At 38.1% G+C, this 16,182-nt stretch overlaps 1 protein-coding gene across 3 annotated transcripts in view; it reads right to left on the minus strand.

The window, feature by feature from the left end:
• Btbd1 (BTB domain containing 1) overlaps positions 1-16,182 on the minus strand; it is a 62,728-nt gene that overhangs the window by 3,849 nt on the left and 42,697 nt on the right. For all 3 annotated transcript variants that reach the window (XM_033761112.1, XM_010621170.3, XM_010621171.3), the window contains exons 4-6: positions 10,379-10,576; positions 8,499-8,691; positions 1,715-1,802 (exon numbers count right to left, since the gene is read on the minus strand). In XM_033761112.1, the coding sequence (XP_033617003.1) occupies positions 1,715-1,802; positions 8,499-8,691; positions 10,379-10,576 (479 nt within the window). The remainder of the gene's footprint in view (positions 1-1,714; positions 1,803-8,498; positions 8,692-10,378; positions 10,577-16,182) is intronic.

Raw genomic sequence — 16,182 nt, forward strand, 5'->3', positions numbered from 1 at the left:
CTGGCATTCAAGTTGGCCACCTGGAACACAAGGGAACAGGTCATTATGGTTTATGCCTAGATCTCTCTCCAAAGCCTCAGGCAGTCACAGGTGGCTTTCTCAGAGGTGACTGAATCAAGAGTGTGTGACCCTGGGATTAAGGGTATATGATTATTAAATCAGTCCATTGATTGGTTTGGCACCACCCCAATCCCATGAGTCTGGATAAAAGGGGCAGAAAGACCCTGGGAAGATCTCTTGTTGTTTTTGCTACCTTGTGGGAACCATGAACTGTAGTTCTCTGAAATGTCCTTCTGCCATGTGCCACTCTGGCCCTGGAGCCAGTCAACTATGGACTGAAACATCTATGAACTGTAAGCTAAATAAACCTTTCCTCTTTTAACTTTGGGTGTTGGGTATTTTGTCTCAGCAACAAGAAAAGTAACTAAGATACAAGTGGTGGTGACACCACTGGAACAGGCATGAGACTGGCCATGGGGGAAGGAAATGAAGAGAGCTCTTCTGTTTACTTTTGATAACAGCATTTAGACTTTGTGGATTTGTTTTTAGCAGTACTTCGTACAGAGCTACATCCCTAGCCCTCATAATATATATATTTTTTGAGACAGGGTCTCACTTAACATATCTCACTTAACATAACCACCAGAGGTATGCATGACTGCCCCAAAAGGCTGTTTGTACCACCCAATGAGACAGTCATGCAGGTACCACCAGTGATTCAGAGCCACCTGGCAGTGAGACTGCCGAGTGAACATGTTAAGTCATTCAGGCTGGGCTTGAAGTTGTGATCTTCCTGCTTCGGCCTCCCAGACGAGGCCCTGCTATGAACGTGTTAAAAGCAAATAAAGAATTTGTATTACAAAGCTTACTAAAGCTTTACTATAAAAATAATATACTTATTAACATTTTAGAGAAGCCAGGTGTTTTCATTTTTGGTTGATAATTTCCTTTTCTATATTTTTCATGTTTTAATTTATGTAGAAAATACACATACAAGGGCCAGCTCAGTGGTTCCGCTGCCTGCCTCGCAAGTGCAAGGACCCAAGTTCAATCCCTGGTCCCAAAACAAAACAAAACAATATATATGTATCTTTTCAAAAACAATTCTACTAATTAGGGTCTGCAATAAAGAGCAGTGAAAACACTCAATTATTGAAGGGACAGTGGAAGGAGAGAGGTGTTTGACTGCCTTTCTGGTTAGGTAACCTGCACCCTCTCTGAAAGGAGGAGGTGCAGCAGACCTAAAGAATGAGGTGGGTCTGGTCAGACACTCACAGGCCAAAGTGGTTTCCCAACGGTTTGAAGTAAGGAGACAGTTTTAAGGTCCTAAAGTTCAAAGTACCATGAGAAAGGTAAAAAGTACTTTAAGACAGTTAACACACAGCAGAGGTCTCCTGAAGAAGGAGAACTCCTGCTATGCTAACGCTTATAGGAAGGACCTCAATTTTTTGCAACCAGGTTGTTTAAAACTTTAATACTGTACCTCTACACTTAAAATGTGATTAATGGCCTTCCTGATTCCTTTGACAATTATATTGGAATGTGGATTTCTATCAAGATAGTATTTTTTTTTTTTTTTGGTACTGGGAATCGAACTCGGGACCTTGCACTTGCAAGACAGGTGGCAGCACCACTGAGCTACATCCCCGGCATTCAAGACAATATTTTATTGTGCTCTTGTACATGTTTGTAAATAATGGAGGAAAAAGTGTACCTGTATATTCACTTGATAATCCGTGGGACCATGGATAGATCCATACAAGCCAAACCCAACTATGGAGATTCTTCTATTAACTGTGAACCTGAGAGAAAGGAGCCAAAATAAAACAACGAACCATCTACAAATGTTCATATTCTGCAGGATTATAATTTACAAAGTATTACCTGGATCCAATTTTGGTTACAAAAAAGAAAACTATCACTGATCAAACAGATATCCTTAGAAATGCCATCTTGTTTGCTTACAAAAACTTTTCTTTCTAAAGTAAATGTGAAGTTAACAGGACTGTAAGTAGAATTTGCTTCCTGTAACATAAAGGGAACTCAACCTCAATACCCACTTTTTGTTTTCCTATATTAGGGAAGACTCAGGGCCTCACACATGCTAGACAATATTTTACCCACGTTTGCTGTCATGATAATTGTAGTCCTGTTATTAGTCCAAACATGTTTATGTATCTCTTTCAGGAAAACAGCCGTGCCAGCCATTAGGACTGAAGCCCATTATCTCTAACCAGGACAATTCATAATTTCAACAAATACTATCTGAGTACCCAACACATTTAGGTACTGGTCTTGGCACTGGGAAATTAACGGTCAACAAGATAAGAGTTTTTATCCCTACTGGGCATTTTAGCCTAATGGCAAACAATGATGAGAAGCAAAAAAAGGATAAATAATAATTGTGATAAGAGCTGTGGAAAAGGAAACTGATATAATAGAGAGATAGGGACAGGACCTACCTAACTCATACACTTAAACTCAACTAAGGATTACATAATCAGAGTAATTAGCAAATCCAGTTTGGTTATAACAGCTAAGAAAGTGGCCTATCTTACTCTATTTTATACATGTATAAAAACTGACATTAAATATCTATAAAACCAACTAACAGACAATCTGTGATGCAAAACAAGTAATTCTCAATGTTTTCAGCCGCAAATTCAATTATTATTGCTACTACTTGCACACCACCACCACTTAATACTTCCTAAAGTGCCAAGCCCTGAGTTTCAGTTCTTACATGAGTTTCTTTAATCATTGTAGCATCCCTACACAGTAGTTAATTATACTACTTTTATCATCCTAAGTTTTTAGAGCTACAGAAACAGGTTTAAGCCAGGTGTGGTGGTGCAAGCCTATAGCTCTAGCTACACAGGAGGCTGAGGTGGAAGGTCCATTTGTGCCTACACATTTGGGACCTGCCTGGGTAATACGTAGTGACTCTGAACCAAAGAGGGAGGAGGAATGGAGAAGGAGAGAGAAAAGGGCAGGGAAGGAAAAGAAGAGAAAGGGGAGGAGGAGCAAGATAAAAGTAGAAAGAAACAAGTTAGAATGAACTTGCCCTGGTCAAAAAGTATGGCAAGCCTGGGATGCAACTTTAGGTCTTTTTAGATCAAATGCTCTTTAACCCCATCCAGTTACAAGAAGAGGACCATGTTAAAATTTTGCTAATATATTGCCTATAATACTTTATTATATATAAGCCATATACTTAACTGTTTTTAAAAATGAGGAAATGGACCAAGGGTATATATTCAGTGGTACAGTATGTGCTTAGTGTGCATCAGGACCTGAGTTCAATCCCCAGCACCAAATCAAAACACCTCAGAACATGCAATGAAACAAATGCAAAAAGCTTAAAGCATCCATAATTCCAGAGTTAGTTGTGTCAACCTTTTGCATTTCTTTTTTACTATTCTATGAAAATATATGTAATAAAACCATAACAGTGTGTGTGTGTGTGTGTGTGTGTGTGTGTGTGTGAGTGTGTGTGTGTGTACCGTCTCATTATACCTAACCAATCCCTTGGTAAGATAATCTAAGTTACCTGTAGGATTTTCTTGTTTTAGAAACAAGATCTTGCAATATAGTTTATGCTGGTCTTAAACTCACTATGAAGCCCAGGCTGGCCTCCATGTCACAGTCATCCGCCTGCCTCAGTCTCCCGACAGCCGGAATAACAGGTAAGTGCCATCACACCTGACTTATTTCCAGTTTTTATATGATAATGCCATGGTTTAGAATGAAACCATCTTACTAAACCTTAATTATTTTCTTATATTACATTTCTAGAAGTAGAACCGCTGATAAAAATGAAAGGAACATTCTTACAGCTTTAGATAGACACTGTCATATTACTTCCTGGAATGATTGACACGCTGTACTCCTATAGATCTAGCTGAGTATGAAGGCACACGCCTGTTGTAGGCTTAGGCAGGAGGACTGCTCCAAGTTCAAAGTTAGCCTAGGCTACCTGAGTTCAAGGCCAGCCTGGAATTGTGAGTCATGGAAATCAATCCCCAGTACCAAAAACAAAAACAAAAATGGGGGGAGGGGGAGTACAGATAATTTGTCTCGCTCAACCATGAGTATTTTAATTTCCTTTTGCTTTTGAGAAAGATGACTGAAAAATTCCATTTATACTTCATTAGTGAGGTAAAATATTTGCTCATATGCTACCCACTGGATTTTCTCATTAATCAAATGCTCTTCATGTTCTTTTCACATCTAGTGAGTTTGTCTATTTAATGTAATGAAAGAGTATACTGCATACAGATGAAGGTTATGTATTGTTCACTGTTTATATCTGTTACAAAATTTCATATTTGTCATCTACCTTTTAACTTGATGATGATTTTGGACATAACATTTTCAATTATATGCAGCTAAGTTATGATCTTGGCCAAGTTTAGAGAGGCTCATCTCATCCTCAAAGTAAAACATTCACTGTTTCCAGTTTTTGTAGTTTCCTTTTTGTTTAATGTTAAAGGTTTAATTTGTATGAGTATTGGTACACGGGAGCAGTAAGGCTCTGACTTTATTTTCTCAGTAGTTAATCCTTCCCTCATTGTAATCATGCTCTGAATGCTCATTTATGTTAAGTTAGTTTCTGACCTCTACAGTCTGTTCCATACAACACTAAATTTTTAACAGACAGATAAATACCTTTTCATGTTTCATCTATATCACTCTTCCACTCTAATTTTAGAGACAGGGTCTTATTCAGTTACCTAGGCTGGCCTCAAACTTTCAGATCTTGCCTCAGTTTCCTAAGTAGCTGGGATTACAGATGTGTGCCACTGCAACAGACTATGTAGCACTCTTCTTTTGTAGTACTGGGGTTTGAACCCAAGGCCTGGCACATGCTAGGCAAGTGTTCTACCACTGTGCTGAACCCTAGTCCAGTACCACTCTTTTTAAAAGAGAATTTATTCTTCTGTATTAACTTTGAAATAGTGTTTCCAGGTCACTTCTCTCTACCAAAAACTCTGTTTTGAAAGAAACTGTGAATATACATAGGTAATTAGGCAGATACTGTCCTTTCCAAAGCCTGCTCTAGCTGGAGCTCTCCAGGCCTTCCTAAAGGTACTTGCTATACTCTTCTGTTTAATCCTACTGCTTTGTCATCTGTCACATCTGTCACTACTGGCTTCTTCAATGTGACAAGTAATATGTACTATTACTAGGATAATATAGCAATATGCTATACCAAATGTTACATAATATTCACTTCATGTTATAAATGAACAGTTTTACATTCAAAAAGTTTTTATTGTGGTTTTATAAATATATATACACATCTATGTATATGTTCCATTTCAATCATTTCTAAGTTCCAGGGTATAAAATACATTCAAATCATTTTACAACTGTTAGCCACTATTCATGCCTGAAACTGAGTTCTGATAGCACACAGGAATGACAATTCTCAAATATACTTTATATAAGCAAGGCCTATTCTTTTCAACAACTTTTTTGAGCTGATCCTGAGGTTAATCAGGTAGACCAACTGTTCCCCAAAGGAGCTCCACCATCAGGGAGGAATCCTTCATCCTCACAAAGGTGCAAGAGCCCCACTGGCCAGGAGCCAGGGGTAGAGGTTCCCTGCAGCGCACAGAGACTCACACAGGGAGAAAATTTGTTTGTAAGTTTTAAAACTGACTTCACTTTATGTATAGATCAAAGACTTTTTAATAAATTTAAATGTTCATTGATTTTTTAAAGAAGGAACTACAACATAGGTAGAAGAAATAGTCTATAGTCAGTTCTTTGTGGAAGTTATAGTCTACAAAACTGCTGCATACATAGAATTAGCAAATAATTGAACCACTGCTACTGAGAAAATACAGACATACGTATGCAGACATATACTGACCATATTAAACCCTAAAACAACAGGTCCTAGTAGATTTTATTTGCTTTATTTTACAAACAAGAAACCTCAGCAGTAGTGACTTGCTTGAGGCTGTCCCACCAACAGGTGTCACAGCTGGGGTCCAACTGGCCTATAGGCCAGAGTTCCCTGCACTGCACTACAATGCCCCTACTTCCTTAATCCCCATAGGAGAGCTCAACAAGGCAGGACCTCCACTTGCCTGGGGACATGCTGGTGCAGCAACTAAAGTCACTAGCTGAAAGTGACTGGAGTTACAAATACATTTCAGCCAGCAGGCAAGTTCACAAATACGGAAACAAGAATAAACAATCGATTCAACTGTTTTACCTGGAAACATCACATACTGTGCCTGTACCCTGCAGTTGAAGCTGTCTCATCATGCTGAAATACAGGGCTACTGCATCAGGCCACTTCAGTTTGTCCTCTAGCGCTGTCACTGCTTAACATCTACACAGTGAAGTATGTACTTATATACTTAATTATACTGCTAAATTTATTTCTTCTTTAAAACTAGCTCATTTACCAAATAAAAATGTATTGTAAAAAAAGAACAAATCAGGTTTGATGGATTTGGAACTACTAATGTACCTGCCACTTGTGAATAATGAAAAAAGGCCTCTTCCAATATTTAAAGCTCTAATTTCTTTATTTTTTTAATGACTATTAATGAGAACTATAGGAACACTGATGCAAAACAAGATAGTATTTATCTTGAGGTTTCAATAATCTATCATATTAAAATTTTCTTTTAATCTGTCAATAGTTATATTTACAATAAAGGTGAAATTTTATCAATTCTTGATATCTATTAAAATCAAATTGTTTCTCTTTCGGTCTGCTATTTCGTAGCATTGAGCCATTTTTCCATCCTCCAAATAATCTATTTCCTCATATAGTATTATTCTCTTTTGGTACTGCTACGTTCAATGTTCCAACATTTAATGTTGAATTTTTCTTTCATATTATAAATGAGGCTGATCTATTTTTCATCTTGTTAGACTCAAACATAAAGATTATGCATCCTTCAATAACTAATCAAGAAGTATTTTCTTCTTTTAATGCCCAAGGAAGCCATGAGTTCCTTGAATGTTTCATTAAAACTCACCTGTAAAAACCACCTGGCGAAGGGACAGGTCTTTGACAACTTTTAATTCCTTCCATGGTAAATGGTCTATTCAGGCTTTCTTCTTCAGTCAACTTTGATAATTTATATTTGCCTATAAAATGATCCATTCCATCAAGATGTTCAATTTATTAGCACAGAGTAGGCCCAGAATTAAACTCTTAGCATATTCTTATATTCCCATTTGGATTTCTGAATGTGAATTTTTTAATTATACTCGCCAGAAGTTTATTTTACTGATCTTTTTATGGGTCTGTCAGTTCTACTAGGTTTTTTTTTTGTACCAGGGATCGAATTCCAGTCCTTGCATTTGTGAGGCAGGCGGCGGAACCACTGAGCCAAATCCCCGGCCCAGTTCTACTAGTTTTAATCCACTCATTTTTGTAGTTACCTGTTTCCTTTCTCTTTTGTTAGTGTTCTGGTTCCCTTGATGTCCATATAGTCTAGCTATCCTGATTTAATGCCTAGGTAATTTATTTCTAATTTACTAAATTGTTACTTTTTGTGTGCAGCTTTGGCCTCATCCTGTAAGTTCTCCTCACTGTGAGTGATTAACAAATACATTTTATGTTCCCATTTTAAGGGCTGGGGATGTGGCTCAGTGGTAAAGCATTTGCCTGGCACATGTGAGGCCCTGGGTTAGATCTTCAAGCACCAGGAGTGTGCGTGTGGGGGACCCTAAAAGTAAACTTCCATTTTAACCCAAGAATTTATAACAGTCCCCCACTCAAATGGAGCTCTATTTAATAAAGTTGTTGTTAATGACTAGTATTATACTAAAGTGCTATTAAATAACTGAAAAGCCAAAAGGGATATTTTATGAGAACTGGCACTAATTCTATTTTGACATTTAACCTAAAGAGTTAGAGTACAGCAAAGATAAATACATCAACAAGGTTGTATGTAGGCGTTTTTCATGCATCTTGATTTTTTTTTTCCTCTTTGTTTGGAGATAGGGTTTTGCTATGTAGTGCAGGCTGGCCTTGAACTTGGGGCAGTCCTCCTGACTCAGCCTCCCAAGTGTGCCACCATGCCCAGCTACGAATCTGGAGTTTTTTTCCCCAAAAACTTTTACACATGTATACTGAGATGTTTTACACACAGCATCTATTCACAGAAAAAATCTTAAAGCACTCAGATTACTAAAGTAAAATTGACTAAATTATAGCCTTAAGCTTGTAAAAGCAGTATTTGAATAGCTAGGACTAGAACCAGCAGTGGTAATCCAAACAGACTTCCTATAACTAAAGGCCCCACCTAATCCTTCTGCCTTTTATTTCCTAAGAGGTCACCCTCACAATTCAGAGAGGAGACAAGAGTGCCTTATCGACTTCTCGACTATACTATTATATTAATTTTAAAATGTACAAAGCAAAGAAAGCATAAGGTAAGATCATAGGCACCTCCCAAGTCTGAGGACAAGGCTAATGGTGAGGTATGAGGATGAATGCCCAGAGCACTGGACTGGATGGCTACCTGATCCGGTCGCTGGTCCCGCTATAGCCCCAGCGGCTCTCCACCTGCTGGAACCTGTTGATGCAGCACTCCTTGCCCCGCAGGCAGCACCGTGGGCGGTCAATGTACTCCACTCGGGGCTTGGGGTTAACGGTGAAGTGAAGAAACAGGTTCACCACTTCACGGTCTGACAAGATGCCAGACTGAGCAGGACCTGCAGAACACAACTATAAAGCTCAGTGAAAGCAATCTGAGTTTAAACAACTACTCCACTTAATGAGATAAAATTCAAATCTGGAAAACGTAAAAACATGGAACAAGGGCAGGAATTTAGCTCAGTGGCACCATGCTGCACCCGCAAGTACAAAGTCCTGACTTCCATCCCTGGGGGGGGGGACAGGGAGGGAAATCTTCTTGGCATATATCACTTCAGTATATATGCAAAGTTTCAATAAATCCATTTGAGTTTATCCTAAAAGAATATATATATGTGATAGCAAGACAAAGCTTAGATATAAAACACTGAATTATAGAAACTTCTCTGGATCTTTCTATCAATTGACCCCAAGTGTTTGGCAGGAGCCACCCCTATAGTGGGACTGCTCACAAAGGTGGCCAGAGTTCTCCTCCTAATACCTCCTGTGGTTCAAGGAATGGGATATCTTTTTTGGGGGGTACCAGGGATCGAACTTGGGTCCTTGTGTTTGCAAGGCAGGCAGTGGCACCACTGAGCTAAATCCCCGGCCCCAGTAATGGGATATCTTTAAAGATGGTAAAAGACAGATAACAGTGCTTTCTTTCAGGGTTGTAGAAGTTAGCAGATCAGAAGTCTGTGTGACTGGGAGAGCTGCAGAAGCAGCATACCATATATGTTTTTTTCCCATGCACTGTCTCAGAAAAGAAAAACACAAATACCTTAAACTTATCCATGCCACATAACACCTTTAAGTTTAGTAAAAGCAACCAAAGTGACACTAAGATGTGTGCACACTAGAAATTGGTTTAGAAAGCCTTACTAATTTAAAAAATGAGATTAGAAAATTTAAATATTACAAAATCTGTCAGCTTGTTTAATATGGCCCAAGGTTCACTGTTTACTATCTGTGGATAAGGAAATATTATAAAAGACAAATAAAACCAAACTGAGGGAGGCTGAGGCAGAAAGATTGTTGTGAGTTCGAGACCAGCCTGGGCTACATAGTGAGTTCCAGGTCAATCTCAACCACACAGTGAAACCCTGTCTTAAAAAACCTGAAAATCTGTATTTTAGCCAAAAAGAAAGAAAAAGAAATCCCCCAAAACTGAAACTACATAAGATCAAAAGAGAGATGAGGTTGAAAACTCATTCTGAGAAGGATGATAAGGACTAAGAATGAATGATAAGGACTAAGATAAAACAAAGAAAACGTTTAAGGTGATTAAAGGGAAGAACAACATGCAGTAACCAGTGGTCCTGAAGAAGTGAAAATAATTCAAGCCTAAAGTGAGAGAAAATATCCCCTATATTTGAGAAGTCTTCAGTCCTTGAAAAACATTAAACAATGCAACCCCAGTCAACACAGAGGGGTGAATCAAAATAAAGACTTCCAGAAGGTACGTCATGTGAAAGGGTGCACTGGTACATTATCAGCAAACCGCTCAAAACCAAAGGCAATGTGAAATCTTAAAAACACAAAGGGATACATCACTTCTAAAGTAGCAAAAATTACTACTCAGGAGGCTCAGATGTGACAAGTACTCAATAAATACCCTAGCTGCTTTTTCTCTCTGGCTCAATGAGACTAGTAAAATAATTTTAAATGAGCCAGGCATGGTGGCACACACCTGTAGAGAGACCCTGTCTTAAAAAACACAAACAACAGTAAGAAGAAAAGCAGACTTTAGTGAAGTTACAGTCTTACCTGCTGCAAACTCTTCAATTGTCATCAGTGGGAAGCGGATTAAAGAAAGTGCTTTTCCTAGAACTTTCTGTTTGTTTCCAAAAGTCACTGGCAGTTGTTGTCTCTGACATTCTGCTTCTGCCCAGCGTACAACAGCTCCAAAAAGTCGACTTTCTCGAATGCTAAGTGTGTCTCTTTCTAGAACTGCACAGAGTGTGTCTACAGATACAAGAAAAAGATCAAATCAGGCATATTTTGTTCTTTGACAGATTAATATTGATAGCTGTGCTTAAATTTTCAAATCTCAATAAAAAATAGGACATTTTATAGTGTGTACTTTATTTTATTTATTTATGGTGCCAGGGGATTGAACTTGGGACCTTACACTTGTGAAACAGGCAGCAGAACCACTGAGCTAAATTCCCAGCCCTATAGTGTGTACTTTAAAATATTAAAGAACTAAAAGAATTAAAACACCAAAGTATTCTTTAAAAAACTTAATGTAAACATTCATTTCTTACCACATATGCAAGCATAAAAATTCCCTTATATTTTCATGCTACTTATTAAACAAATCCAAACATCCACAATGAGATGAGTAATAGCCCACAAGAAAGGTTAACTGCATAAATTTGTAAGTCTACAGATTATAATTCATCTATTCATTCAGCAAATATTTATTCTTAAGTACCAATATGTGCCAAGTACTATTCTAGGCACTGAATATCACTGAACAAATAGTAAAAAAGCACTGCTCTCATGGAACTCACATCCTAATGCAGCAAAACAGATGGATTAAACACAGGTAAATTATAGTATGTTATACACATGGATGAAGTATCAGTCTGCGGGAGTGGGAAATACAACCTGAACTGCTTCAGAAAGTGGCAAGAATGATGAGGTGTGTTCATCAAAGTGAGGGGGTGCATTCTAAGGGGGATTAATGGCACTGTGTCTCTCACTGTTATAAATGTTAACCACATAATCACTTCTCGACCTTTTGGCTAAGATCAAGTGTGGTATAAATATTAACCATTCACTGTATTTTTTTATCCTATCATGTATTCTCAAAGAAGACGATATGATTTCTAAAGAGACTGGATGTGGGATATGACAAAAAGAGAAGAGTCAAAAGAGAGGACAGTGGCAAAGTAAGCACTGGAGAAAGGAAGTGGCATTAACTGAGCCAAGAACAACTACAGGAGCAATCAGTGTGTGTCAATGGGGAAGGACATGAACAGTAATGTGGAACATACAATGTTTGAAACTTCTCTACAACATCTAATTATAAATGTCACAGCTGCACCTCAGGTCCTTATTCTGACTCTCCCCTCTCATCATCAGCAAAACTTAAAAAGTTCAGTCACTTTTAAGCAACAGCAGCTAAGAAGTGCAATATGTTCAGGAAAAAAACAGGCTGCACAGGCCAACATAACAGCAAGAAATGATAAAACTGTAGCCTACCAGGCACCAAGAGGAAATAAGTGAAAAACAAAATTAAGTACTAAAAAGCACAGAAGTCCAGAGTCTTACACAAAAAGAGATTTTAAAAAACAGTATTTCAGAGCCCCTATGCTTCAATCTATAGTTTAGTTCAATAACTGATACTTAGAATAAGGATCATTAATAATCACAAGAATTCTAGATTTTATTCAGACATATGGTCTAATAAAGGTAGGTAAAACAAAATGCTTTAGATATTTTTCTCAAATAGTTAAAATAATATTTTGGTTTTAAAAAAAGTATTATTCTAGACGCACAAGAAAATTATCTACATAGAACCTTACTCTCTAAAGAACTTAAATAGGCACAGGTATAAAATATATAATGCTGACACTAAAGAATACACCAGTTACATACAGATCAAAATATTAAATATGATTAAATTATCCAGAAATAAATATCAAAAAAAATTCTATCAAAAAAACTTCATTGTGAGCTGGGAATTTAGCTCAGTGGTTCTGCCACCTGCCTCACAAGCACAAGGTCCCAAGTTCAATCCCCAATACCCAAAAAAGACTTCATTACAATAGGCTATATACATCTGTACTGAGAGCTAAATATTTGCTGAATACCAAAGTAGCTAATATTCACTGGGTGTCGTGGGGCACACTTGTAATCCCAGCACTCTGGGAGACTAAGGCAGACAGATGGCAAGTTTGAGTCCAGCCTGGGCAACCTAGTGAGACCCTATCTCAAAATAAAAAACAGAAAAGGACTGGGGATATAGCTCAGTGCAAAGGCCCTGGATTCAACCCTCAGTACAAATAAAGAAAAAAAACAAAACAAAACAGTTCCTAAAACACAGTAAGAGTTCAACAATGTTTAAAATAAATTGGTTAAACTTAATTTTTGTCTTTTTTTGGCGGGGAGGTACTGGGGATCAAACTTGGGACCTTGCATTTGTGAGTGGCAGGGAGGTACTGAGGATCGAACTTGGGACCTTGCATTTGTGAGGCAGGTGGCAGAACCACTGAGTTAAATCCCAGGCCCTTAAACTTAATTTTTAAAAAACAGACTTCTCTTCCTTCTGATGTCACTGACTAGAAGAGTACAAATCAAGGCTTTATAAAGCTTTTTCAGTTAAATTAAATGAAAATCGATATACTGTACCTCAATCCTTGCTGGATTAAGAATATACAATGATAATATTTATTCATTCAATAGAAAAACAGAAGACTTTCCATTTACATGTTTCTATTTTGCTAATAACTTGAATAAAAATATACAGTAAACTTAAAATTTCTTACATATGCTTGTGTACACACACACACACACACACACACACACACACATGCAGTGTATTAACCGTCCTCAAAATAATGTGAACTCATTCTGTTAGATCAATGTGGTAAATTATCCTCTTCCTTTACCAAAAAACTGTGAAACAAACATCACCTCTCCTTCTATCCAAATCCTAGAGGAGGAAAATATGCAAATCTAAGAAAGCTACAGAAGAGCTCCTGAAGCCAGCTCCCTCCTTCTCTCAGCTCCTAGATATCTCTGTGATTCCTAATTTTTATCAGGAGCATTTAAGGCAAAATGGCATGTAGGGTGGAAACAGGTAGAGGGATATATAAGTCTTCTACTGGCAGATGTGTTAAAATAAGAAATTACAGCTGTGAGACTCACAAAGATCATAAAAACAACAAAAATAGTTTTCATAAATATAACACAATGCTGGATTGTAATATAAGCAACTATTAGTCAATTCAAACAAATATTTAGAGGGTTTCTCTAACCCATGCAAAGTACCTATAATTCAAGATTCCTGGGCTCCAATGCCATGACTAATATAACAGCTGTTTATAAAACAATTGAACATCTAAGATATGCAAATGTAAGCAGTATTATTTCACACGAGTAGATGAAGAGCAAAAGGAGCACTTGACATCCCCTAACAGAAGGGAGTAAGGATTAGCAGTGCTTAGGGATTTCATACACCCAGTAACTCATTAGAAACCACCAGCAAAGGCTGGGAGGAACCTAGGGAATCAACACAAGCAGCAAAGAATTCTCCAAGGCACCATGCAATCAGCAAGCAAAGTCACAACAGGATATTATATGATTTTAACAGAGGAATACACTGTCATAGAAGAGAACAGGGTGTCAGCTCTCAAGGAATGAGTCACTACAGTGGTATAATTTGAGGTAAGACATTATGTTCTAAAATGGCCATCTGGGCTGACTGAGCAAGAACTGTAAAAGTGGGATGGAAAGGCAGCATTCCGGCAGCCAGTCAATTTGCTGGTCAACAAATACTAACTGAACTTGTACTCTGTTCAGCTGCTTTCAGGGCCAGAGACACAGTAGTTAAATAAGACAAACGACCTGCCGTCAAGGAATAGAGAATCTAGGAGGGGAAAAGTAGACAATCAATGTAAAAACAAAGACAATACCTAAATGAAATATTCGGAGAGCAGTATATATTATGAAGAAAATAAATCTGTAACGGAACAAGGATTGTCTGGTGTCTACTTTAATTAAGCAGGTCTGAGGTAGCCTGTCTCAGGTCTTATTTAACCTGTGACCTAAGTGACTAAAAGTAGGAAGACATACATACCAACAAGGTCTCAAACTGAAGGAAAAGCAAATACAAAGGCCTGAAATATATAATCCTGGCCAGTGCATATGGCATGTGAATGAGGCTGTGTGAACAAGGCAGGAGACAATGTCAGATATAGGCAGTAACTGCTAGCTGTTTACCAAAATTATTTTCTCTTCTTCCTGGGATGTGACTAGTATGCACTGCCTAACTTCCCCCAAAGTTAGATGGGATCTTGCAAGTGAATTCTGGACAATGAAACAGAAGCCCAAAATAAAGATGCTATTTTGAGACCAAGGCTTTTAAAAGGTAGGCATTTTCCCTGCCCACTTTCTCCCATCTGTCAGGAACATACTAATAATACTCAGGCCCTAGGGAATGGCAAAGCCACAAGAAAGAGCTACCTGCTAACTATGACACTTCCCTGGACTGTTAGCTGAATATCAAATAAATGTATTTTTGTGTTTGAGGCGGTATGCACTTTGCGCTCTGTTACCACAGCCAAGCCAAACCAAGCCTGCCCTAAAGTAAGGCCCAGTCACGGAGGGCCTTGTGAGCTTTGTAAAGAGTTTTGAATTTTATTCTAATTGCAGAGGAAGCAAGAAAGTGATCCAAGATGATTTTTTAATTTCCACAGATAGCCTTATCTGCTATGTAGAGAACAGACTGTGGGGAGCAAGACTGGATGGAAGGCAATACACAGGAGACTAGAATTCTCCAGGTGAGAGCAAACGGAGGCTTAGCAGGTAAGGTAAGAAATGGTCAGACTTCAGATCTACTCTGAACGCAGACATGAGCACCACTGATAAGACTATGTGGATGCAAAAGAGAAGAATCAATAGTAACTTCTGAGTTTTTAGAAACCAGGTTCATGGTGGTACCAAGACCAAAACAAAACAAAGAAGGCTGAAAGGAAGAGGAGAGATCTAACAAAGAGTGAAGGGAATCGATGGTTCTTTTAAATGTTTTGTTTCAGATGCCTGCAAAATCTCCAAAAAAAAAAAGTCAGATACTTGGGTATATGAGCTGAGAGCCCAGAAGATAGGGACTCAACATCCACATTTTGGGTTCATCAACACAAAGATAATATTTAAAGCCGTGGACCTGGGTTGGCTCCTCTCTCCTTCACTCCTCAGGCTATCATCAGATGGTCCCCTTATTCCGCTCACTTCTTCCTGTGCCCCCACTAGCCTCAAATGCTCTCTCCTCTTTATGATCCAAATGCTATCCATTAAGGCTCAGATTAGAGCTTCCTCTGTCAACACTTTCCTAACATTACCCCAACTTGAGGTAATCTCCCCATTTTCTGGAGTTGCAAAATTATTTTCTACATATCTAATTTAGAAAAGGCTCTATGCCATCTCTTCTATTAGTGAAAATTTTAATTTTCACACATTTGTTCCTCGATTCTCTAATTAGGTGCTTCTTTAACAAATATTTTACTCTTCTTTAAATTTCCTATAGGACCCTAATATAAGGTCATATATATTATTAAGCATTTTGATTTGACATCTTTTAAAAAGCAACAAGGGCCAGGCATGGTGGTATATGCCTGTAATCTCAGCATTCTGGGAGGCTGAGGCAGAAAGAGCACAAATTCCTGGCAACTTAGCAATTTATCAAGACCATGTCAAAATAAAAACGAAATAAAGGGCTGGGGATTTAGCTTAGTAGTTCCAGCACATGCCTCACAAGCACAAGGACCCCAGTTCAACCCCCAGTACCAAAAAAAAAAAAAAAAAAAAAAAAAAAAAAAAAAAAAAAAAAAAAAGATAGGGGG

The sequence above is a fragment of the Fukomys damarensis genome, unplaced genomic scaffold, assembly GCF_012274545.1.
Source record: "Fukomys damarensis isolate Sample0158 unplaced genomic scaffold, DMR_v1.0_HiC HiC_scaffold_7, whole genome shotgun sequence".
NCBI lineage: Eukaryota > Metazoa > Chordata > Mammalia > Rodentia > Bathyergidae > Fukomys > Fukomys damarensis.